Here is a 26,122-nt window from a genome sequence, read left to right on the forward strand (position 1 = left end):
ATATTTTATTATATGATTGTTTTATTGTTTGTTTGACAGGGACTTGATGCCACGGACACTTGATGGCCAGATTACCATGGAGAAAACGCCCAGTTACTTTGTGACGAAGGAAGCACCAGCCCGTATATCAGCCATGTCAAAGGACGCCAGGCTTATTGTGGTGGTGAGGAACCCCGTAACTCGCGTTATATCGGATTACACCCAGACGCTGTCCAAGAGGCCGGACATCCCTAGCTTTGAGAGCTTGACGTTTAAAAACAGGACTACGGGTCTTATTGACATCTCATGGAGTGCCATCCAGATTGGCATCTATGCCAAGCACTTGGAGAGCTGGCTCCAGTATTTCCCCATGAGTCAGATCCTCTTTGTGAGCGGGGAGAGACTGATTACAGACCCTGCCGGAGAATTGGGTCGAGTTCAGGATTTTCTGGGCCTGAAAAGGATCATTACGGACAAACACTTTTATTTCAACAAGACTAAAGGCTTTCCTTGCTTGAAGAAGGCAGAGGGGAGCAGCAAACCCCACTGTCTGGGCAAAACCAAGGGCAGGACTCACCCCAACATTGACCCGGAAGTGGTCCAGAGACTGCGGGAATTCTACAGGCCATTTAACATGAAGTTCTACCAAATGACTGGGCACCACTTTGGCTGGGACTGATTAAAACAAAAACAGATATAATATATTACGCATATACAGTATATTTTTATACGCAGAAAAATTCTTTAGGTTCTGACTTCCTAATAAGAGGTGTATAACACATTGCATATACCATGTTTTTTTTTTACTTTTCATAACTTGAAATAAAATATTTAATTGTATTTTTATTCTGCCTGAATTTGGAGTTTTTATGCAAAACAAGATGTATGAATGTATAAGTGTAGTACCTGTTTCCATGCACTGATGTTACACTTGGTGGTATATCCTCCACAGTCAGCACGTAGTGTATATCCTGACGTGAAGGAGGTACACACGCTAGCACAAGGAACCAGGATATCCCCAGTTTAGTGGAGGAGAGGACTGACTCCCGTAGGAGATGTGGCGCACAGAGCAGGCGTAGATCCAAGCAACCACAACAATACTAAAATACAATGGCTACAATATTCCTAGCATATTACGATTACAGCTATCAATGAAGATACAAATGACTGACTAAAATATGTACATATCGGCAATGAACCGATATATAACATAAGCAAGGAACGCTAGCTAGGAACTGGAACAATACCAGAAACAGGACTCAGAAGGATTCACCACTTCCACGCGGAAGTGAGCGCAATCCACGCAAGGTAACAGGAACAGGACTGAACTAGCTAAGCACGGGTGATCACAATACGCGCAACCTACCAAAACATGCTGGAAGCTGACTGACTGAACACAGGATATAAACAGTCCGTGTACGTATATATCAACGACACTGATGTATTAACGTAACACGAATACAAGGAAAATAACAAACATGCTAGTATGCGTATATATCGGCGATGAACCAATATATAACGCAAGACAAGCAAAGTAACAACTTCTGATAATAAGAGCAGGACTAGGAGGACTCGCTGACCCCTTTCGCAGGAGTCAGCGCAGTCCACACAGACAAGGAACGAGGTGGGGGCCAGACAGAGTAACAGACTGAATCTGAGACTATGATAGCCCATGGAGCACTGCAGGAAGCAGTCCTTTATACTGAGGTCATCCAATGGGAGAAGACATGCAGATACCCACACAGGTGAATGGTAATCAATCACAGGCTGACAGCAGGAAAGGGCAGACAAAGCTCTGCAGCCTGCAAGAAAGGGATTGCAGCTCCATTACAACAGACAATGTTTGTTTTCACAAAAGCATATTAAACTGACATTAACTTCAGAGCGACTGCAGATGGAATCAATGCTCAGTGCAAACCAAACTATGCAAGCAAATGCATGTAATGACATCAGAACTGCTTGGGTTGCAATACCACTGCAGCCAGCAGTAAACGCTGCAGAAGCGATCGTGACAACTGAGTACTTTAATTCAAAAGCTATACTATACTAATACCACTCCCTTTATTAGGAACACTATACTAATACTGGGCAGGGTCTCCCTTTATTAGGAACACTATACTAATACTGGGCAGGGTCTCCCTTTATTAGGAACACTATTCTAATACTGGGTAGGGCCTCCCTTTATTAGGAACACTATACTAATACTGGGCAGGGTCTCCCTTTATTAGGAACACTATACTAATACTGGGCAGGGTCTCCCTTTATTAGGAACACTATACTAATACTGGGCAGGGTCTCCCTTTATTAGGAACACTATACTAATACTGGGCAGGGTCTCCCTTTATTAGGAACACTATACTAATACTGGGTAGGGCCTCCCTTTATTAGGAACACTATACTAATACTGGGTAGGGCCTCCCTTTATTAGGAACACTATACTAATACTGGGCAGGGTCTCCCTTTATTAGGAACACTATACTAATACTGGGTAGGGCCTCCCTTTATTAGGAACACTATACTAATACTGGGTAGGGCCTCCCTTTATTAGAACCCTATACTAATACTGGGCAGGGTCTCCCTTTATTAGGAACACTATACTAATACTGGGTAGGGCCTCCCTTTATTAGGAACACTATACTAATACTGAGCAGGGCCTCCCTTTATTAGGAACACTATACTAATACAGGGTAGGGCCTCCCTTTATTAGGAACACTGTACTAATACGGGGTAGGGCCTCCCTTTATTAGGAACACTATACTAATACTGGGAAGGGCCTCTCTTTATTAGGAACACTATACTAATACTGGGCAGGGCCTCCCTTTATTAGGAACACTATACTAACACTGGGCAGAGCCTCCCTTTATTAGGAACACTATACTAACACTGAGCAGGGCTTCCCTTTATTAGGAACACTATATTAATACTGGGTAGGGCCTCCCTTTATTAGGAACAATATACTAATACTGGGCAGGGACTCCCTTTATTAGGAACACTATACTAATACTAGGTAGGGCCTCACTTTATTAGGAACACTATACTAATACTGGGCAGGGTCTCCCTTTATTAGGAACACTATACTAATACTGGGTAGGGCCTCCCTTTATTAGAACCCTATACTAATACTGGGCAGGGTCTCCCTTTATTAGGAACACTATACTAATACTGGGTAGGGCCTCCCTTTATTAGGAACACTATACTAATACTGGGTAGGGCCTCCCTTTATTAGAACCCTATACTAATACTGGGCAGGGTCTCCCTTTATTAGGAACACTATACTAATACTGGGTAGGGCCTCCCTTTATTAGGAACACTATACTAATACTGAGCAGGGCCTCCCTTTATTAGGAACACTATACTAATACAGGGTAGGGCCTCCCTTTATTAGGAACACTGTACTAATACGGGGTAGGGCCTCCCTTTATTAGGAACACTATACTAATACTGGGAAGGGCCTCTCTTTATTAGGAACACTATACTAATACTGGGCAGGGCCTCCCTTTATTAGGAACACTATACTAACACTGGGCAGAGCCTCCCTTTATTAGGAACACTATACTAACACTGAGCAGGGCTTCCCTTTATTAGGAACACTATATTAATACTGGGTAGGGCCTCCCTTTATTAGGAACAATATACTAATACTGGGCAGGGACTCCCTTTATTAGGAACACTATACTAATACTAGGTAGGGCCTCCCTTTATTAGGAACACTATACTAATACTGGGTAGGGCCTCCCTTTATTAGGAACACTATACTAATACTGGGCAGGGTCTCCCTTTATTAGGAACACTATACTAATACTGGGTAGGGCCTCCCTTTATTAGGAACACTATACTAATACTGGGTAGGGCCTCCCTTTATTAGAACCCTATACTAATACTGGGCAGGGTCTCCCTTTATTAGGAACACTATACTAATACTGGGTAGGGCCTCCCTTTATTAGGAACACTATACTAATACTGAGCAGGGCCTCCCTTTATTAGGAACACTATACTAATACAGGGTAGGGCCTCCCTTTATTAGGAACACTGTACTAATACGGGGTAGGGCCTCCCTTTATTAGGAACACTATACTAATACTGGGAAGGGCCTCTCTTTATTAGGAACACTATACTAATACTGGGCAGGGCCTCCCTTTATTAGGAACACTATACTAACACTGGGCAGAGCCTCCCTTTATTAGGAACACTATACTAACACTGAGCAGGGCTTCCCTTTATTAGGAACACTATATTAATACTGGGTAGGGCCTCCCTTTATTAGGAACAATATACTAATACTGGGCAGGGACTCCCTTTATTAGGAACACTATACTAATACTAGGTAGGGCCTCACTTTATTAGGAACACTATACTAATACTGGGCAGGGTCTCCCTTTATTAGGAACACTATACTAATACTGGGTAGGGCCTCCCTTTATTAGAACCCTATACTAATACTGGGCAGGGCCTCCCTTTATTAGGAACACTATACTAATACTGGGCAGGGCTTCCCTTTATTAGGAACACTATACTAATACTGGGTAGGGCCTCCCTTTATTAGGAACACTATACTAATACTGAGCAGGGCCTCCCTTTATTAGGAACACTATACTAATACAGGGTAGGGCCTCCCTTTATTAGGAACACTGTACTAATACGGGGTAGGGCCTCCCTTTATTAGGAACACTATACTAATACTGGGAAGGGCCTCTCTTTATTAGGAACACTATACTAATACTGGGCAGGGCCTCCCTTTATTAGGAACACTATACTAATACTGAGCAGGGTCTCCCTTTATTAGGAACACTATACTAATACAGGGTAGGGCCTCCCTTTATTAGGAACACTGTACTAATACGGGGTAGGGCCTCCCTTTATTAGGAACACTATACTAATACTGGGCAGGGTCTCCCTTTATTAGGAACACTATACTAATACTGGGCAGGGTCTCCCTTTATTAGGAACACTATACTAATACTGGGTAGGGCCTCCCTTTATTAGGAACACTAAACTAATACTGGGTAGGGCCTCCCTTTATTAGGAACACTATACTAATACTGGGCAGGGTCTCCCTTTATTAGGAACACTATACTAATACTGGGTAGGGCCTCCCTTTATTAGGAACACTATACTAATACTGGGAAGGGCCTCCCTTTATTAGGAACACTATACTAACACTGAGCAGGGCTTCCCTTTATTAGGAACACTATATTAATACTGGGTAGGGCCTCCCTTTATTAGGAACAATATACTAATACTGGGCAGGGACTCCCTTTATTAGGAACACTATACTAATACTGGGTAGGGCCTCACTTTATTAGGAACACTGTACTAATACTGGGCAGGGTCTCCCTTTATTAGGAACACTATACTAATACTGGGAAGGGCCTCTCTTTATTAGGAACACTATCCTAATACTGGGCAAAGCCCCCCTCTATTAGGAACACTATACTAATACTGGGTGGGGTCTCCCTTTATAAGGAGTACTATACTAATACTGGGCAGGGCCTCCCTTTATTAGGAACACTATACTAATACTGGGCAGGGCCTCCCTTTATTAGGAACACTATACTAACACTGAGCAGGGCTTCCCTTTATTAGGAACACTATATTAATACTGGGTAGGGCCTCCCTTTATTAGGAACAATATACTAATACTGGGCAGGGACTCCCTTTATTAGGAACACTATACTAATACTGGGTAGGGCCTCACTTTATTAGGAACACTATACTAATACTGGGCAGGGTCTCCCTTTATTAGGAACACTATACTAATACTGGGAAGGGCCTCTCTTTATTAGGAACACTATACTAATACTGGGCAGGGCCTCCCTTTATTAGGAACACTATACTAATACTGGGCAGGGTCTCCCTTTATTAGGAACACTATACTAATACTGGGAAGGGCCTCTCTTTATTAGGAACACTATACTAATACTGGGCAGGGCCTCCCTTTATTAGGAACACTATACTAATACTGGGCAGAGCCCCCCTCTATTAGGAACACTATACTAATACTGGGTAGGGCCTCCCTTTATAAGGAGTACTATACTAATACTGGGCAGGGTCTCCCTTTATTAGGAACACTATACTAATACTGGGTAGGGCCTCCCTTTATTAGGAACACTAAACTAATACTGGGTAGGGCCTCCCTTTATTAGGAACACTATACTAATACTGGGCAGGGTCTCCCTTTATTAGGAACACTATACTAATACTGGGTAGGGCCTCCCTTTATTAGGAACACTATACTAATACTGGGAAGGGCCTCCCTTTATTAGGAACACTATACTAACACTGAGCAGGGCTTCCCTTTATTAGGAACACTATATTAATACTGGGTAGGGCCTCCCTTTATTAGGAACAATATACTAATACTGGGCAGGGACTCCCTTTATTAGGAACACTATACTAATACTGGGTAGGGCCTCACTTTATTAGGAACACTGTACTAATACTGGGCAGGGTCTCCCTTTATTAGGAACACTATACTAATACTGGGAAGGGCCTCTCTTTATTAGGAACACTATCCTAATACTGGGCAAAGCCCCCCTCTATTAGGAACACTATACTAATACTGGGTGGGGTCTCCCTTTATAAGGAGTACTATACTAATACTGGGCAGGGCCTCCCTTTATTAGGAACACTATACTAATACTGGGCAGGGCCTCCCTTTATTAGGAACACTATACTAACACTGAGCAGGGCTTCCCTTTATTAGGAACACTATATTAATACTGGGTAGGGCCTCCCTTTATTAGGAACAATATACTAATACTGGGCAGGGACTCCCTTTATTAGGAACACTATACTAATACTGGGTAGGGCCTCACTTTATTAGGAACACTATACTAATACTGGGCAGGGTCTCCCTTTATTAGGAACACTATACTAATACTGGGAAGGGCCTCTCTTTATTAGGAACACTATACTAATACTGGGCAGGGCCTCCCTTTATTAGGAACACTATACTAATACTGGGCAGGGTCTCCCTTTATTAGGAACACTATACTAATACTGGGAAGGGCCTCTCTTTATTAGGAACACTATACTAATACTGGGCAGGGCCTCCCTTTATTAGGAACACTATACTAATACTGGGCAGAGCCCCCCTCTATTAGGAACACTATACTAATACTGGGTAGGGCCTCCCTTTATAAGGAGTACTATACTAATACTGGGCAGGGCCTCCCTTTATTAGGAACACTATACTAATACTGGGTAGGGCCTCCCTTTATAAGGAGTACTATACTATACTATACTAATACTGGGCAGGGCCTCCCTTTATTAGGAACACTATACTAATACTGGGTAGGGCCTCCCTTTATTAGGAACACTATACTAATACTGGGTAGAGTCTCCCTTTATTAGGAACACTATACGAATACTGGGCAGGGTTTCCCTTTATTAGGAACACTATACTAATACTGGGTAGGGCCTCCCTTTATTAGGAACACTATACTAATACTGGGCGGGGTCTCCCTTTATTAGGAACACTATACTAATTCTGGGCAGGGCCTCCCTTTATAAGGAGCACTATACTAATACTGGGCAGGGTCTCTCTTTATTAGGAACACTATACTAATACTGGGCAGGGACTCCCTTTATTAGGAACACTATACTAATACTGGGCAGAGCCTTCCTTTATTAGTAACACTATACTTATACTGGGTAGGGTCTCCCTTTATAAGGAACACTATACTAATACTGGGCAGGGACTCCCTTTATTAGGAACACTATACTAATATTGGGTGGGGCCCCCTTTGCCCTCAGTAGTGTCTGAATCACACACTTGAAACAAGCATGCAGTTAATGCAGTTAGACTTCAGTCAGAAACATCTGATCTGCTGCATGCTTGTTCATGGTCTATGGCTAAAAGTATTAGAGGCAGATGATCACCAGGACAGCCAGGCAATCTGCATTGTTTCAAAGGAAAGAAATATGGCAACCTCCATATCCCTCTAAGGGCTGGTTCACACGGGCGTCTGCTGAGCTTTTGCTTGGCATTGCGTTCAAACGCCAGAGTTTAAACGCCAGCGTTTAAAAGCTAGCTTTTGAAAGCTTTTGAAAAGCGTTCAAGGCTAGCAGTTCTGGTCTCTGCTATTGTTTCCTCGCATTTAATGCCTCTGAAAGCAGCATGTTGCTTTTGAGACTAGACGCAACGCTGGGATCTACTGCCAGGCTTTCATGAAAGCCTGCAAAAGCCAGCTCTAAACGCTCCCATTCACTTGCATGGGATGGCAGTAGATCCCAAAAAACGCTGCGTCTGAACCAGCCCTAACTATAGTTTCCCTTTAGCACAAGTTAGGGCTGGTTCACACGGGCGTCTGCTGAGCTTTTGCTTGGCATTGCGTTCAAACGCCAGCGTTTAAATGCCAGCGTTTAAAAGCTAGCTTTTGAAAGCTTTTGAAAAGCGTTCAAGGCTAGCAGTTCTGGTCTCTGCTATTGTTTCCTCGCGTTTACTGCCTCTGAAAGCAGCATGTTGCTTTTGAGACTAGACGCAACGCTGGGATCTACTGCCAGGCTTTCATGAAAGCCTGCAAAAGCCAGCTCTAAACGCTCCCATTCACTTGCATGGGATGGCAGTAGATCCCAAAAAACGCTGCGTCTGAAACGCTGCGTTAAACGCCACAAAAACGCCCGTCTGAACCAGCCCTTAGAGAAGAGAAAATAATTAGAACGTAGAGCAGCAGACAGCACTCCACGCAGACTAGCAGATTACAGGGAGGTTTTTAACACTCCCTACCTGGATAAAAAAAGCAAGATGGCTGCCCCTATGAAACAAAGGCAGCAAGTTCTGCTCTGACCAGAAAGGTGAGAAGCCGTTGGGCACTGGCAACACCATATTATTCATGGCTGGGTTCTAGCAGAAGAGAGGCTAGCTGGGTTCAGACTATGCCAGCCGGGTGCACAGCGGTACATTGACAGAGATATCAACACTACTGGCCTGGTGTATCTGGTCCGCCACTGCTGCCATTCTGGTTCTCTGCTGCTGCCGGCACCGATGCTGGGCTCGGGGGACAAGTGTGGTTTATAGATCAGAGTCCTGCCAGGAGCATTTGGCTCCCACTGAATTACAAAAGGCCAATGGAAATCCTCCCTAGCAACAGGGTGGACTATAATTGGTCCACTACTCGGTGAACCAATACAAATCTTTCTGGTGCTAGGGGGGATTCTCATTGGCTTTTGGCAAATGCTTCTGCCGGGACTCTGTTCTATATACCGGCGTTTGCCCCTTGAGCCCAGCAGCGCTGCCGGCAGAGGACAGGAGAGGACTGAGAGCACAGAAGACAGGTGAGTAGAGCAGGAACGGAGGGGGGGTGCAGCCTAGTGAGAACAAACACTGTATGCTCCCATAGACTTGCATTGCTCCATGGGCATCCACAGTGGTGTCCGTAAATATTGTGCCCGTTGGGAACGTGAGCTCCACTCAGTTTTAAGTGTAAATGGAACTCGTGCTTAAAGAGACTCTGTAACTTCAAAAACCTCCCCTGGGGGGTACTCGCCTCGGGTGGGGGAAGCCTCCGGATCCTAATGAGGCTTCCCACGCCGTCCTCTGTCCCACGGGGGTCTCTCCGCAGCCCTCCGAACAGCCGGCGACAGAGCCGACTGTAGCTTCAATATTTACCTTTGCTGGCTCCAGCGGGGGCGCTGTGGCGGCATTCGGCTGGGAAATAGACGGAAATACCCGATCTCCGTCGGGTCCGCTCTACTGCACAGGAGCCGGAAACTTGCGCCTGCGCAGTAGAGCAGACCCGACGGCGATCGGGTATATCCGCCTACTTCGGAGCCGACAGCCATCAGAGCGCCTGCGCAGGAGCCAGGAAGGTAAATATTATGTCACCGCTGCACGGAGGGCTGCAGCGAGACCCCTGACGGATGGAGGACGGCGTGGGAAGCCTCATTGGGATCCGGAGGCTTCCCCCACCCGAGGTGAGTACCCCCCAGGGGACGTTTTGTCGTTACAGTTCCTCTTTAAAGCGGACCTGAACTCAGAGCATCCTCTGTTCTCTAAAACAGCATAATAACCGAACCTAAACTGAGAAGGATATGGATTTTTACCAGTTGCCTGACTCTCCTGCTGATCCTGTCTCTCTAATGCTTTCAGCCACAGCCCCTGAACAAGCGTGCAGATCAGGTGCTCTGACTGAAGTCAGACTGGATTAGCTACATGCTTGTTTCAGGTGTGTGATTCAGTCACTACTGCAGCCAAAGAGATCAGCAGACTGCCAGGCAACTGGTATTGTTTCAGGGCCCGTTTCCACTTGTGCGGTGCGAATCGCCGCGGTAAAAATTTGCATGTGGATGCGAATTTTGCATGCGGTTGTATGCGAATTTTCACGCGAATCGCATGGATGCCGCTGTATGCTAATTTAACCATGGCAGTGCCGGTGTGCTTTTCCATTGATTTCCATGTGAATTCGCACGAAAATTGGCATACCAAAGCCGCAGTTGAATTCCCTATCAAATACATTAGCGGCGATTCGCATGCATTCCACACGCAGGCGAATTCTGAGGGCTCTGCCGTGCAGATTTCTCCCGCACAGAAAAACGCTCAGGAAAACTGACAAGTGGAAACAGGCCCATCCACTTGTATTGGCTGTGCGAATCTGCCTGCAGGAAACGCGTGCAGATTCGCGATAGTGGAAACGGGCCCTAAAAGGAAACCTTCATATCCCTCTCAGTTAAGGTTCCCTTTAAGTCCACAGGGTTGTTTATTTTTTGCATCTGAGCAACTTTCACCTCCCATTCATTCGCCAATAGCTTAATCACTACTCATCACAATGAAATGATCTATATCTTGTTTTTTACGCCACCAATTTGGCTTTCTTTAGGTGGTACATTTTGCTAAGAATTAATTTATTTTAAATCCATTTTAACAGGAATATTAAGAAAGAAATGGAAAAAAAATCATTATTATTTCATTATTTCTCATACATTCAAAATTTTGTCAGAATTGAAATATATCAGTTGCTGTCAGTTATAGCTGAGTGGACAACTAATGTGCCTGGTAATGTCCATGTTTCCCTATTGCTCAAGTGGGCGATGTTACAGTGTAACAGTGTGCTGACCAGAAAGCTGTTATGGGGTAATGTCCATTTTTCAAAATGGAGGACGGAGAATTCCCTTGATCACAGTGGACAGAGGAGAAAGAGATTGAGGAGTAGACTACATGGGAGGTAAGTATGACTTGTGTATACTTATTTTAACTTTTAATTTTCAGTTCAGGTTCTCTTTAAGGCCATAGGGAAACATGGACATTACCTTGCACGTTCAGTTGTAACTGACAGCAGCTGATATATAACTGACAACAACTGGTGTATTTCTGCTCTGACAAAATCTTGTCAGAACTGGGAGGGATCACTGTAAGAAGAAAATGGTGAGCTTCTGAGAGGAACTGACGGCGAGGTTAGTATGTAATATTCATGTGCAGCTACATCATGTGTTTAATTTACATAATTTTGCTCACTTCTGGTTCCTTTTAAAGTTCGCTTTAATTCCCAGTTTGCTAGAGTGATGTCACCAGTTTTCACATTATAATCGGGCTGCCTCCGCACAGTACAAACGATAGGTTAAAACTCTGAAGCGCTATCAACAGAACTTTCAGCAAGTCAGGGGCTGTTTTCACATCGGCTGTTTTGAATTGTACCTTCCAAACATGTAATTTAGCTACATTTATTTACAAATTAACATAACTCATTATTTCACTAAATTGCCCACAAATAATTTATGTTTTTGATCAGGTTTTTTTTTTTTTTTTTAACTTAACAATTATATCATTTGTGAGAGAAGGCAAATAAATTATAGCATTTATCACAACACAATGTTTACTGTTCTGCTCTTTGCTTGGCATATCCCGCTGTTTCTTCAACTGCTACCCAGAAAATAGGCTTCATGGGAAATTATTTATAACAGCTTGTCATAAAGGGGAACTCTGAGTCAGCCTGGCAACTGCTAATGACTCCGCTGGCTGCATGCTGGTTCCAGGTGTGACTCCACTGGCGATTGCTTGTTCCAGGTGTGACTGCACTGGCTGCATGCTTGTTCCAGGTGTGACTGCACTGGCTGCATGCTTGTTCCAGGTGTGACTGAACTGGCTGCATGCTTGTTCCAGGTGTGACTCCGCTGGCTGCATGCTTGTTCCAGGTGTGACTCCGCTGGCTGCATGCTTGTTCCAGGTGTGACTGCACTGGCTGCTTGCTTGTTCCACACGTGACTGCACTGGCTGCATGCTTGTTCCACGCGTGACTGCACTGGCTGCATGCTTGTTCCACGCGTGACTGCACTGGCTGCATGCTTGTTCCACGCGTGACTGCACTGGCTGCATGCTTGTTCCACGCGTGACTGCACTGGCTGCATGCTTGTTCCAGGTGTGACTCCACTGGCTGCGTGCTTGTTCCAGGTGTGACTGCACTGGCTGCTTGCTTGTTCCACGTGTGACTGCACTGGCTGCTTGCTTGTTCCACGTGTGACTGCACTGGCTGCATGCTTGTTCCAGGTGTGACTTCGATGGCTGTTTGCTTGTTCCAAAAAAGATTATTTTCAACTTTCATTTGATTTGATTGTTTTGTTCGAAAAAACAGGAAAATCGACCGTTTTTATTGTACCGTGCATGGGTACCATAAGGGTACACCCTGCTCTTTAAAGGACTTACGAGGCCTGTTTGCTCAAAAAAAAAAAAGTTAGATACCTGTGTCAGTTTGTAAGGCACGGAGGACGCCGTCCGCGCCCTCCGTGCCGTTCCGCCGGGTCCCCGCCGCTCAGTATCCCCCCGAACGTCCCCCGACCGCACGGCCCGGGTCGGGCTCTCCAGCCTTCACAAAGATGGCCGCCGGAGCTGGCCGCGGTTGCGCAGTCCGCATAGCCGCGAGTGCGGCTGCACAGCTCTAAGGCCAACCCCCCGATCCACGCTACAGGAAACAGCCTGCTACGTGGACCGGGGGGTTGGCCTTAGAGCTGTGCAGCCGCACTCGCGGCTATGCGGACTGCGAAACCGCGGCCAGCTCCGGTGGCCATCTATGTGAAGGCTGGAGAGCCCGACCCGGGCCGTGCGGTCGGGGGACGTTCGGGGGGATACTGAGCGGCGGGGACCCGGCGGAATGGCACGGAGGGCGCAGACGACGTCCTCCGTGCCTCACAAACTGACACAGGTATCTAACTTTTAAAAAATGTTTTTGAGCAAACAGGCCTCGTAAGTCCTTTAAGCTGTGGGCCCAGTAACAGTGCCCCTGTTTAGGGCCAGATGGCAGCAACAAGAAAGCAACCGAGATCCCTGAAAAGCAAGTCGTAAGGTAAAAATCCCGGTAACAGTAAATTCGGGCGCCTGAGGCTAGTGGACAAATCGGGCGCCGCCATTCACTCCTATAATAAATATCGTTTAATGGGCGCCCGATAGGAAAAAAGGGCGCCGGTGAAAAATAACGTTTTAAAAGCGGCGCCCGGAGACTTAATGTTTTATTACTGCTTCTCATGATTACACATTATTTAAAGATTTATACATTTTTAAATATTATTTTTAAACGAAAAACAGTACAATATTTTTTTTCAAACATTATTTTTAAACGAAAAACAGTACATTTATTTTACATTATTTTTAAACGAAAAAACCAACAGGGGGGTCTTAGGTTTAGGCACCAACAGGGGGGTCTTAGGTTTAGGCACCAACAGAGGGGGTCTTAGGTTTAGGCACCAACAGGGGGTCTTAGGTTTAGGCACCAAAAGGGGGGTCTTAGGTTTAGGCACCAACAGGGGGGTCTTAGGTTTAGGCACCAACAGGGGGTCTTAGGTTTAGGCACCAACAGGGGGGTCTTAGGTTTAGGCACCAACAGGGGGGGTCTTAGGTTTAGGCACTAACAGGGGGGTCTAGGGGTTAGGGGTAGGTACAGGGAGGGTTACTTAGTAATTTTTTTTTAAACGTTATTATACGTTTCAGTATTTAAACGAAAGATTAACGTTTTTACAATTGCCGATTTAATGCACATTATTTAATGATTTATAACTTTAAAAAACATTAATTTTAAACGAAATACAGTACAATACATTTTTAAACGTTATCCATGCTTATCGTTAAAAACCCGGCGCCCTTTTTTCCCAGCGCCCCTTTTTAACGTACGCAAAAATCCCTCCCTGACTGCCTAACAGTCCGATATCCTGCAAACTGTGAGTACAATATTCTTTCTGTGCACACTTATCTTTCAAAGGTTTCATTCATTTTTAGAATAAAAGTGCAAACATCAAAACCTCAGACAATTGACAATATGTTGAACACATTTTTACTCCCGTTATTTATGGTAAGCAGGGCTGTTCCAGCCACCAGGCAAGGACAAACGGTCGCCTGGAGCACCGAGTGAGGAGGAGGGGCGCCGCCGCGGGGGTAGGGGGGGGGACGTGCCCACCTTCCCCCGCCAGACTGTGCGAGTGCAACCCCTGTGGTGAATTGGCTGCGCCGCGGCCAGTTCATCCCTGCAGCCCGCACAGTCTTCCCGGCAGGCAGAGCAGGGCTACGACAAGATGGCGCCCAAAGCCCTGCACTAGAGGCTATTTGTGTCTCCAGTACAGGGCTTCAGGCACCATCTTCGCAGGGTGGCTGCAGGAAGATGGTCGGGGGAGCTGCGTCCAGGGAGAGGAGTTTTGTGCAGGTGAGTAAATTCTTTTTTTTTTTTTTTTTTTTTTTTTACAGGTGAGCATACATTTTATGGTGAACGCTGGCCAACTTACGATTATTTTCTGGTGAACGCTGGCCACATTACGATAATTTTCTGGTGAACGCTGGCCACATTACGATTATTTTCTGGTGAACGCTGGCCACATTACGATTATTTTCTGGTGAACGCTGGACACATTTGAATATTTTCTGGTGAAAGCTGGCCACATTACGATTATTTTCTAGTGAACGCTGGCTACGTTACGATTATTTTCTGGTGAACGCTGGTCACATTATGATTATTTTCTGGTGAGTGCTGGCCACATTACGATTATTTTCTGGTGAACGCTGGCCACATTACGATAATTTTCTGGTGAACGCTGGCCACATTACGATTATTTTCTGGTGAACGCTGGCCACATTACGATTATTTTCTGGTAAACGCTGGACACATTTGATTATTTTCTGGTGAAAGCTGGCCACATTACGATTATTTTCTAGTGAACGTTGGCCACATTACGATTATTTTCTGGTGAATGCTGGCCACGTTACGATTATTTTCTGGTGAACGCTGCCCACATTACGATTATTTTCTGGTGAACGCTGCCCACATTACGATTTTCTGGTGAACGCTGGCCACATTGCATTATTTTCTGGTGAACGCTGGCCACATTAGATTATTTTAGGGTGAACGTTGGCCACATTACAATTATTTTATGGTGAACGCTGGCCACATTAGAATATTTTAGGGTGAACGTTGGCCACATTAGATTATTTTAGGGAGAACGTTGGCCACATTACAATTATTTTCTGGTGAACACTGGCCACAGATTATTTTAGGGAGAACGTTGGCCACATTACAATTATTTTCTGGTGAACGCTGGCCACATTAGATTATTTTCTGGTGAACGCTGGCCACATTACGATTATTTTCTGGTGAACTCTGGCCACATTAGATTATTTTCTGGTGAACGCTGGCCACATTAGATTATTTTATGGTTAACGCTGGCCACATTCGATTATTTTCTGGTGAAAGCTGGCCAAATTACGATTATTTTCTGGTGAACGCTGACCACATTACGATTATTTTAGGGTGAACGCTGGCCACATTACAATTATTTTCTGGTGAACGCTGGCCACATTAGATTATTTTAGGGTGAATGCTGGCCACATACGATTATTTTCTGGTGAACGCTGGCCACATACGATTATTTTCTGGTGAACACTGGCCACATTAGATTATTTTAGGGTGAACGTTGGCCACATTACAATTATTTTCTGGTGAACTCTGGCCTCATAAGATTATTTTCTGGTGAACACTGGCCACATTAGATTATTTTAGGGTGAACGTTGGCCACATTACAATTATTTTATGGTGAACGCTGGCCACATACGATTATTTTCTGGTGAACGCTGGCCACATTAGATTATTTTCTGGTGAACGCTGGCCACATTAGATTATTTTCTGGTGAACGCTGGCCACATTAGATTATTTTATGGTTAACGCTGGCCACATTCGATTATTTTCTGGTGAAAGCTGGCCAAATTACGATTATTTTCTGGTGAACGCTGACCACATTACGATTATTTTAGGGTGAACGCTGGCCACATTACAATTATTTTCTGGTGAACGCTGGCCACATTAGATTAGTTTAGGGTGAACGTTGGCCACATTACAATTATTTTATGGTGAACGCTGGCCACATAAGATTATTTTATGGTGAATGCTGGCCACATACGATTATTTTCTGGTGAACGCTGGCCACATTACGATTATTTTCTGGTGAACACTGGCCACATTAGATTATTTTAGGGTGAACGTTGGCCACATTACAATTATTTTATGGTGAACGCTGGCCACATTAGAATATTTTAGGGTGAACGTTGGCCACATTAGATTATTTTAGGGAGAACGTTGGCCACATTACAATTATTTTCTGGTGAACACTGGCCACATTAGATTATTTTAGGGAGAACGTTGGCCACATTACAATTATTTTCTGGTGAACGCTGGCCACATTAGATTATTTTCTGGTGAACGCTGGCCACATTACGATTATTTTCTGGTGAACTCTGGCCACATTAGATTATTTTCTGGTGAACGCTGGCCACATTAGATTATTTTATGGTTAACGCTGGCCACATTCGATTATTTTCTGGTGAAAGCTGGCCAAATTACAATTATTTTCTGGTGAACGCTGACCACATTACGATTATTTTAGGGTGAACGCTGGCCACATTACAATTATTTTCTGGTGAACGCTGGCCACATTAGATTATTTTAGGGTGAATGCTGGCCACATACGATTATTTTCTGGTGAACGCTGGCCACATACGATTATTTTCTGGTGAACACTGGCCACATTAGATTATTTTAGGGTGAACGTTGGCCACATTACAATTATTTTCTGGTGAACTCTGGCCTCATAAGATTATTTTCTGGTGAACACTGGCCACATTAGATTATTTTAGGGTGAACGTTGGCCACATTACAATTATTTTATGGTGAACGCTGGCCACATACGATTATTTTCTGGTGAACGCTGGCCACATTAGATTATTTTCTGGTGAACGCTGGCCACATTAGATTATTTTCTGGTGAACGCTGGCCACATTAGATTATTTTATGGTTAACGCTGGCCACATTCGATTATTTTCTGGTGAAAGCTGGCCAAATTACGATTATTTTCTGGTGAACGCTGACCACATTACGATTATTTTAGGGTGAACGCTGGCCACATTACAATTATTTTCTGGTGAACGCTGGCCACATTAGATTATTTTAGGGTGAACGTTGGCCACATTACAATTATTTTATGGTGAACGCTGGCCACATAAGATTATTTTATGGTGAATGCTGGCCACATACGATTATTTTCTGGTGAACGCTGGCCACATTACGATTATTTTCTGGTGAACACTGGCCACATTAGATTATTTTAGGGTGAACGTTGGCCACATTACAATTATTTTATGGTGAACGCTGGCCACATTAGATTATTTTAGGGTGAACGCTGGCCACATTACAATTATTTTCTGGTGAACGCTGGCCACATACGATTATTTTCTGGTGAACGCTGGCCACATTACATTTATTTTCTGGTGAACGTTGGCCACATTACGATTATATTCTGGTGAACGCTGGCCACATTACGATTATTTTCTGGTGAACGCTGGCCACATTACGATTATTTTCTGGTGAACGCTGGACACATAAGATTATTTTCTGGTGAACGCTGGCCGCGTAAGATTATCTTCTGGTGAACGCTGGCCACATTACAATTATTTTCTGGTGAACGCTGGCCACATTACAATTATTTTCTGGTGAACGCTGGCCACATTACAATTATTTTCTGGTGAACGCTGGCCACATTACAATTATTTTCTGGTGAACGCTGGCCACATTACGATTATTTTCTGGTGAACGCTGGCCACATAAGATTATTTTCTGGAGAACACTGGCCACGTAAGATTATCTTCTGGTGAACGCTGGCCACATTACAATTATTTTCTGGTGAACGCTGGCCACATAAGATAATTTTCTGGTGAACGCTGGTCACATAAGATTATTTTCTGGTGAACGCTGGCCACATAAGATTATTTTCTGGTGAACGCTGGCCACATTAGATTCTTTTCTGGTGAACGCTGGCCACATTACAATTATTTTCTGGTAAACGCTGGCCACATAAGATTATTTTCTGGTGAACGCTGGCCACATAAGATTATTTTCTGGAGAACACTGGCCACGTAAGATTATCTTCTGGTGAACGCTGGCCACATTACAATTATTTTCTGGTGAACGCTGGCCACATACGATTATTTTCTGGTGAACGCTGGCCACATACGATTATTTTCTGGTGAACGCTGGCCACATTACATTTATTTTCTGGTGAACGTTGGCCACATTACGATTATATTCTGGTGAACGCTGGCCACATTACGATTATTTTCTGGTGAACGCTGGCCACATTACGATTATTTTCTGGTGAACGCTGGCCACATAAGATTATTTTCTGGTGAACGCTGGCCGCGTAAGATTATCTTCTGGTGAACGCTGGCCACATTACAATTATTTTCTGGTGAACGCTGGCCACATTACAATTATTTTCTGGTGAACGTTGGCCACATTACAATTATTTTCTGGTGAACGCTGGACACATTACGATTATTTTCTGGTGAACGCTGGCCACATAAGATTATTTTCTGGAGAACACTGGCCACGTAAGATTATCTTCTGGTGAACGCTGGCCACATTACAATTATTTTCTGGTGAACGCTGGCCACATAAGATAATTTTCTGGTGAACGCTGGCCACATAAGATTATTTTCTGGTGAACGCTGGCCACATAAGATTTTCTGGTGAACGCTGGCCACATTAGATTCTTTTCTGGTGAACGCTGGCCACATTACAATTATTTTCTGGTGAACGCTGGCCACATAAGATTATTTTCTGGTGAACGCTGGCCACATAAGATTATTTTCTGGAAAACACTGGCCACGTAAGATTATCTTCTGGTGAACGCTGGCCACATTACAATTATTTTCTGGTGAACGCTGGCCACATAAGATAATTTTCTGGTGAACACTGGCCACATAAGGTAATTTTCTGGTGAACGCTGGCCACATAAGGTTATTTTCTGGTGAACGCTGGCCACATAAGATTATTTTCTGGTGAACGCTGGCCACATAAGATTATCTTCTGGTGAACGCTGGCCACATTACAATTATTTTCTGGTGAACGCTGGCCACATAAGATCATTTTCTGGTGAACGCTGGCCACATAAGATTATTTTCTGGTGAACGCTGGCCACATAAGATTATTTTCTGGAGAACACTGTAAGATTATTTTCTGGTGAACGCTGGCCACAAGAATATTTTCTGGTGAACGCTGGCCACAGAACGATTATTTCCTGGTGAAAGATTGCCACAATACGATTATTTTCTGGTGCAGGCTGCCCACATTATGATTATTTTCTGGTGAACGCTGGCTACATTAGATTATTTTCTGGTGAACGCTGGCCACATTAGATTATTTACTGGCGAACGCTGGCCACATACGATTATTTTCTGGTGAACGCTGGCCACATAAGATTATTTTCTGGTGAACGCTGGCCATATTACGATGATTTTCTGGTGAACGCTGGCCACATAAGATTATTTTCTGGTGAACGCTGGCCACATTAGATTATTTTCTGGTGAACGCTGGCCACATAAGATTATTTTAGGGTGAATTATTGCTGCGTTATGATTATTGTATGGTGAATCATTGCTACGTTATGGTTATTTTCTGGTGAAAGATTGGCACATTACGATTATTTTATTTTATGGTGAAACATTGGCGCATTACGATTATTTTCTGATGAAACATTGCCGTATTACGATTATTTTTTGATGAAACATTGCCGCATTACGATTATTTTATTTTATGGTGAAACATTGCCGTATTACGATTATTTTTTGATGAAACATTGCCGCATTACGATTATTTTTTGATGAAACATTGCCGCATTACGATTATTTTATTTTATGGTGAAACATTGCCGTATTACGATTATTTTTTGATGAAACATTGCCGCATTACGATTATTTTTTGATGAAACATTGCCGTATTACGATTATTTTTTGATGAAACATTGCCGCATTACGATTATTTTTTGATGAAACATTGCCGAATTACGATTATTTTCATCAGGGGGCACCACAGGTTTTCTCGCCTGAAGTGACAAAATGGCTGGAGACACTCCTGATGGTAAGTCACAAGTGCTGTAACAATAGGGGATGTAGAGGTTGTCAGTGCACCAGAGCCCTCCATCAGTGGCAGTATTAGCTCTCTATTGGTCCTGTGCTGGTAATAATCACTTCTATAGATACTTTGAATAGTGGTAATCGTTATCAAACTGTTCCCCATCCCCTTCCTGCACCTCTGACACTGGGGTTGCCTGGGGGCTGCACTGCACTGCTAAAAACAGGCCTTCAGGGATTACCGTGTTAATATGCGGTAATCCTCTTCTGGGTGACATCCAAACAGGAAGTGATGCTAGCTTGCGCTAACTTCCGGTTTTGAAAATGTGGAAGTGTGTAGAAGTGTATTGTAAAACTATGCCTCCGCGCATGCGCGCCGCCACCACCATTTTTTAAAACCCCTGCTTCTGATATTCTCCTAGCGGCAGGGCCGGATTTGTACTCTTTACTGCCCAAGGCCACTGTCACCAGCCACCCCCCTTCAATATAAGTAGCTATATGACCCCTTCCCTCTAGTATACGTAACCTGATGACCCCCCCACTCCAGTATAGGTAGCCAGATGACCCCTCCCTCCTTTCCCTCCACTATAGGTAGCCAGATGACTCCCTTAATCCCCTTAATCCCTACTCCCCCCCCCCCCCCCCTCTTCAGTATGGGTAGCCAGCTCACCTTCACACCACAGCAGCCATCAGTGTCACTCATTTCTCCACTCATCTCCAGTGCAGAAGCTTCCTCTTCCTTTCCGTCTCCAATGCTGCCCAAGTCCATAGCCACTGGCCACAATGCAAAGGTGCACAGAGAGCAAGGTGGCCGCTGCACAGGCCTGTGGCAGCAGAGTACTGTGGTCAAGCGCTCACCTGATCTCCCTGCATTGCAGCATTAGCAAGCTCGCAAGTGCTGCATAAGTTTAGCCTGCTGCTTTGGTGCCCTTGCTCCTGTGGTGCCCTAGGCCATGGCCTAGGCGGCCTTGGCCTAAATCCGGCCCTGCCTAGCAGCTATGTCTAGCGCTGACATTTGCGGGTGCCCTTTTTGCATATACAGGTCTGAGTATGCCTTTGTATGTACTTCCTGTTTTTAGGGTATGTAGGAAGAATTTAATAATGATGAACTGCTCCTGTTTTTAGTGCAGCAAGCGTTAAACCGCAGCAAGTGAACTACATCCCGGGTCACCCTGCTGTAAAATTCAACAACAACAGCTTAGCTGTGCGCAGCGCAAGGAGCCATTAGAGCGGAGACGATCACATCGCTGCCAGTAAATTGTTTTAATGCTCAGAAATTGCCGGCGTCTCATTACAGCGCAGCTGACGTGATCTGCTTTTAGCACGGTGAAATTCTCAGCAAAGCCACGGAATAGGACAAGCAAAACCCACAGGTATTGAGAAACCGTGACAGCGCTTCAGAACACCCATCATCTTCCACACAAATACATTGCTGCTGCTGTTCTTTTTTTTTTTTCAAATAAAAAGAAAAACAACATAAGAAATTCTGTAAGAAATGTTTGTAGCAAAGGTAAAAAGTTTTTCAACGTCTGCAGTCACTTAGTGATAATTGTTTCTTCTGCGTTCGGGAAGCTTATAAAGCAGATGTGATCTGAGTATCTGCAGATTTCTATTCCTGGGAAATATTTGTATACGTTATTATTCTGTGGCAGTACGCAGAACGAAAAAATATTTAAAGGGCAAGAGGTATATGGAGGCTGCCATATTTATTTCCTTTTAAATAATACTAGTTTCCTGGGTACCTTGCTGATCCTCTGCCTCTAATACTTTTAGCCATAGCCCCTGAACAAGCATGCAGCAGATCAGGTGTTTGACATTGTCAGATCTGACAAGATTAGCTGCATGCTTGTTTCTGGTGTGATTCAGACACTACTGCAGCCAAATCGATCAGTATGGATGGCCAGAATAGTTCGCCGGCAGACAGTTCCTAGTGAACTTGGGCTGTTTGCGGTTCGCATTGAATGCAAATTTGTTTTTTCAAAAATTTGCATTCGCATTTAACAATAAAGTCAATGGCAACCATCTTAATTATTATTATTTAGTATTTATATAGCGCCGACATCTTCCGCATCGCTGTACAGAGTATATAGTCTAGTCACTAACTGTCCCTCAGAGGGGCTCACAATCTAGTCCCTACTATAGTCATATGTTTATGTATGCATCGTGTGGTGTATATATTGTAGTCTAAGGCCAATTTAGGGGGAAGCCAATACACTTATCTGTATGTATTTGGGATGTGGGAGGAAACCAGAGTGCCTGGAGGAAACCCGCACAGGCACGGGTATAACATACAAACTCCTTGCAGATGTTGGCTGGGATTCGAACCAGGGACCCAGCGCTGCAAGGCGAGAGCGCTAACCACTACGCCACCATGCTGCCGTCTTAATAGCAAAACCCCCTTACGTGCTAGAAACACCACATTTGCAGGGTGTGTGAAGGAGGACAGTGGGAAGAAGAGGAAGACATTTTTCAAAAAGACCTTATAGTTTTGGAGAAAATCGATTTTAAAGTATGACAGGAAAAAAGTTTATAGTAAAATGTGATAAATGACAGATAATGTATTAACCTAATGGTAGTGTAAATTTTCATTTAACAAAAGAAAGAGCAGTGAATTTCATGACAGGTTTTCTAGGGGGCCCGTACCCAGTGCGTATGGACCCCCTGGACACCCAGTGGAAGGGGCAATGCATTGGCAATATGGCTGTATAAGGATCCATGCCAACTTTACCTATTTTTTGGACCTTTATTTTGTTCAGAGTGTGGGAAATAAAAATAAATAAATGAATGAAGCAGAGGTCTTCCCACCCGTGCTTCATTAACCCCTTGTCCCCCATGCTGGGATAGCCAGAATGCCGAGCCCTGCCATATGGTCCATGGTATGGGGGAGGGCCTGGAGAAGAGGGGCTGCCAAGCCTCCCCCCTCTCCCCATGGCCCTTGTCCGATCCATGGACAAGGGGCTCTTCCCCACATGGGGTGACCCAGGAGGAGGTGGGGTCTGGCTACGCCATGGGGCCCCCCATGGGGTTCATGGTGGAATCTTTAAGAAGGAGACCTCTAGAGGCCAGCCCCCTCCCCAGGGGAAAGGAGTATAGGGATACATAGTATCACATACTCATTTCCACAAAGGGTTAAAAGAAATAAAAAGGCAACAACAAGGGGGGGGGGGGGCGGGGGTCAATCTTACCTGTCTGCCGTCTTCTTCGGTCCGTCCCTCAGCGCCTCCCATGATGCGGTCCAAGCGGCGGTCATGTGATAACAAACACTTCCTCCTTTTGGGTTGAAGGACGAAGTGTTTGTAATCACGTGACGCGCGTGGAGCGCATCGTGGGAGGCGCCGAGGGTCAGACAAAGAAGACGTCAGGCAGGTAAGAATGACCGCCCACCCTGCATAGGTTTACTGGGGGATATCCGGATAGCAACTATCCGGATGTCTCCCGGATCGGATTTGAGCAGCCCTACCCTTGAATACTTACCTTTAAAAAAATGTTCTCATGCCAATAACCTCGGAAAAGGATCCACATCTCCTTCCTGGTCCACGTTATAACATATCACTGGTAACAGGGCCCCCTGTGGTCATGGGACCACTATTACCAATGAAACAGGACGAGGACCAGGAAGGAGATGCAGCTGGCATGTGCGGATCTTGGAAAGGTACGTAATTGCTTCTGGTTCATACTCTGCAAGCGCGCCCCCCCCCCCCCCCCACTGCTGCTCCCCAAATAATGTCCCACTCCTAGAAATGGGCATGCCCTCTAGATTGTAAGCTTGCAAGGCCAGGGACCTCCTCCTAATGTTTCTCATGCTGCTGTAATTTATCATATGAACATGCACCAGTATTGGTGATGTTTCAAACCTCACATCACCTATGTCTGTATTTGTATTGCTGGATGTCCTGATTGTACAGAGTTTTGAACATCTCATGTACTGTATCTATGCTCCCCAATATTTGTCTCGTTCTCTGTACAGCGCTACGGAAGATGATGGTGCCATAGTAATTAAAAATAATCATAATTAAAACAAAAATAAACTCCATTCATTTATGAGTAAAAGTAAAGGCAGTAGACATTTCCAAAGAATGTATTTTTGGATCCGGTGTTCCTGGGTTGCAGGAGAGATTTTTGGACCCGGTGTTCCTGGTTTGCAGGAGGGATTTTTGGATCCGGTGTTCCTGGTTTGCAGGAGGGATTTTTGCATCCGGTGTTCCTGGTTTGCAGGAGGGATTTTTGAATCCGGTGTTCCTGGTTTGCAGGAGGGATTTTTGCATCCGGTGTTCCTGGTTTGCAGGAGGGATTTTTGGATCCGGTGTTCCTGGTTTGCAGGAGAGATTTTTGGATCTGGTGTTCCCGGTTTGCAGGAGAGATTTTTGGATCCGCTGTTCCTGGTTTGCAGGAGAGATTTATAGAATGTATTTTTGGATCCGGTTTTCCTGGTTTGCAGGAGGGGTTTTTGGATTCAGTGTTCCTGGTTTGCAGAAGTTTTTGGACCAAGTTTTCCTGGTTTGCAGGAGGGATTTATAGAATGTATTTTTGTACCCAGCGTTCCTGGTTTGCAGGAGAGATTATAGAATGTATTTTTGGATCCGGAGTTCCTGGTCTGCAGGATGGGTTTTTGGATCCGGTGTTCCTGGGTTGCAGGAGGGGTTTTTGGATCCGGTTGTCCTGGTTTGTAGGAGGGGTTTTTGGATTCAGCGTTCCTGGTTTGCAGGAGAGATTTATAGAATGTATTTTTTGGATCCGGTTTTCCTGGTTTGTAGGAGGGTTTTTGGATTCAGCGTTTCTGGTTTGCAGGAGAGATTTATAGAGTGTATTTTTGCACCCAGCGTTCCTGGTTTCCAGGAGAGACCATTCACAGTCTAACATTCCCCTGCTGGACCTGAGATGGAGTCAGAAGAGGGTAGAATTCTAAGAATGTCTCCATTACAGAAGCTGAACATTGGAAGACTGCAGAGCCCATCTGACACCAGAGGAAAGATTGATTTTCCTGTCTGTATTGAAGAAACTGTCAGCGAGGAGGATCACGCTACGTTTTAATGATCTGTACAGAACAAACTTGAGGTAAAAAAGCCAAACTGAAGCTTTGCTTTTAGCAATTGATTTCAGCTCGGAGTAATGTTTGGCCTGGTTTTCACAGGATTTATGAAGCGAGCACAGCAGGCGTCCTAGCATTCCACCATTTACAGGGTCAGACTTATACTTCATTATGTAGGGATGCTGCAGTCACTGTCCTCATAGACGGACATTCGTTATGGGTGCCTGTCATTTTGGCGCAGGGTAGTGATGCTGCAGTCACTGTCCTCATAGGTGGACATTAGTTATGGGTGCCTGTTATTTTGGCGCAGGGTAGAGATGCTGCAGTCACTGTCCTCATAGGCGGACATTAGTTATGGGTGCCTGTTATTTTGGCGCAGGGTGCGCTGAATGACAGCTCACTGTGCTGCCACACATATTAACAAAAAAACAAACAAACACAGAACATTTATATTGCTCTTTTCTCCTGGCGGACTCAAAGTGCCAGAGCTGCAGCCACTAGGGCGCGCTCTATAGGCAGTAGCAGTGTTAGGGAGTTTTGCCCAAGGTCTCCTACTGAATAGGTGCTGGCTTACTGAACAGGCAGAGCCGAGATTCGAACCCAGGTCTCCTGTGTCAGAGGCAGAGCCCTTAACCATTACACTATCCAGCCAAGGGTCGTAGCAATTCGGAGAGCGATGTAATTTAGGGTCCGACCGTAGCCGGATCCCCAAATTACCTATACACGGGGGCGTGGACTAAAGCATT

General features: G+C 44.7%; 2 protein-coding genes across 4 annotated transcripts in view; one reads left to right on the forward strand and one right to left on the reverse strand.

The window, feature by feature from the left end:
- The window catches only part of LOC137541843 (heparan sulfate glucosamine 3-O-sulfotransferase 3A1-like), a 218,185-nt gene extending 217,422 nt beyond the window's left edge, over nucleotides 1-763 (forward strand). Inside the window, exon 2 of the mRNA XM_068263384.1 lies at nucleotides 40-763. Within this exon, the coding sequence (XP_068119485.1) occupies nucleotides 40-658 (619 nt within the window). The 3' untranslated portion in view covers nucleotides 659-763. The remainder of the gene's footprint in view (nucleotides 1-39) is intronic.
- Nucleotides 1-26,122, reverse strand: part of COX10 (cytochrome c oxidase assembly factor heme A:farnesyltransferase COX10) — a 1,230,266-nt gene that overhangs the window by 807,192 nt on the left and 396,952 nt on the right. The gene's annotated exons all lie outside the window — the stretch shown is intronic.

Source organism: Hyperolius riggenbachi, chromosome 12 (genome assembly GCF_040937935.1).
Source record: "Hyperolius riggenbachi isolate aHypRig1 chromosome 12, aHypRig1.pri, whole genome shotgun sequence".
Classification (NCBI taxonomy): Eukaryota; Metazoa; Chordata; class Amphibia; order Anura; family Hyperoliidae; genus Hyperolius; species Hyperolius riggenbachi.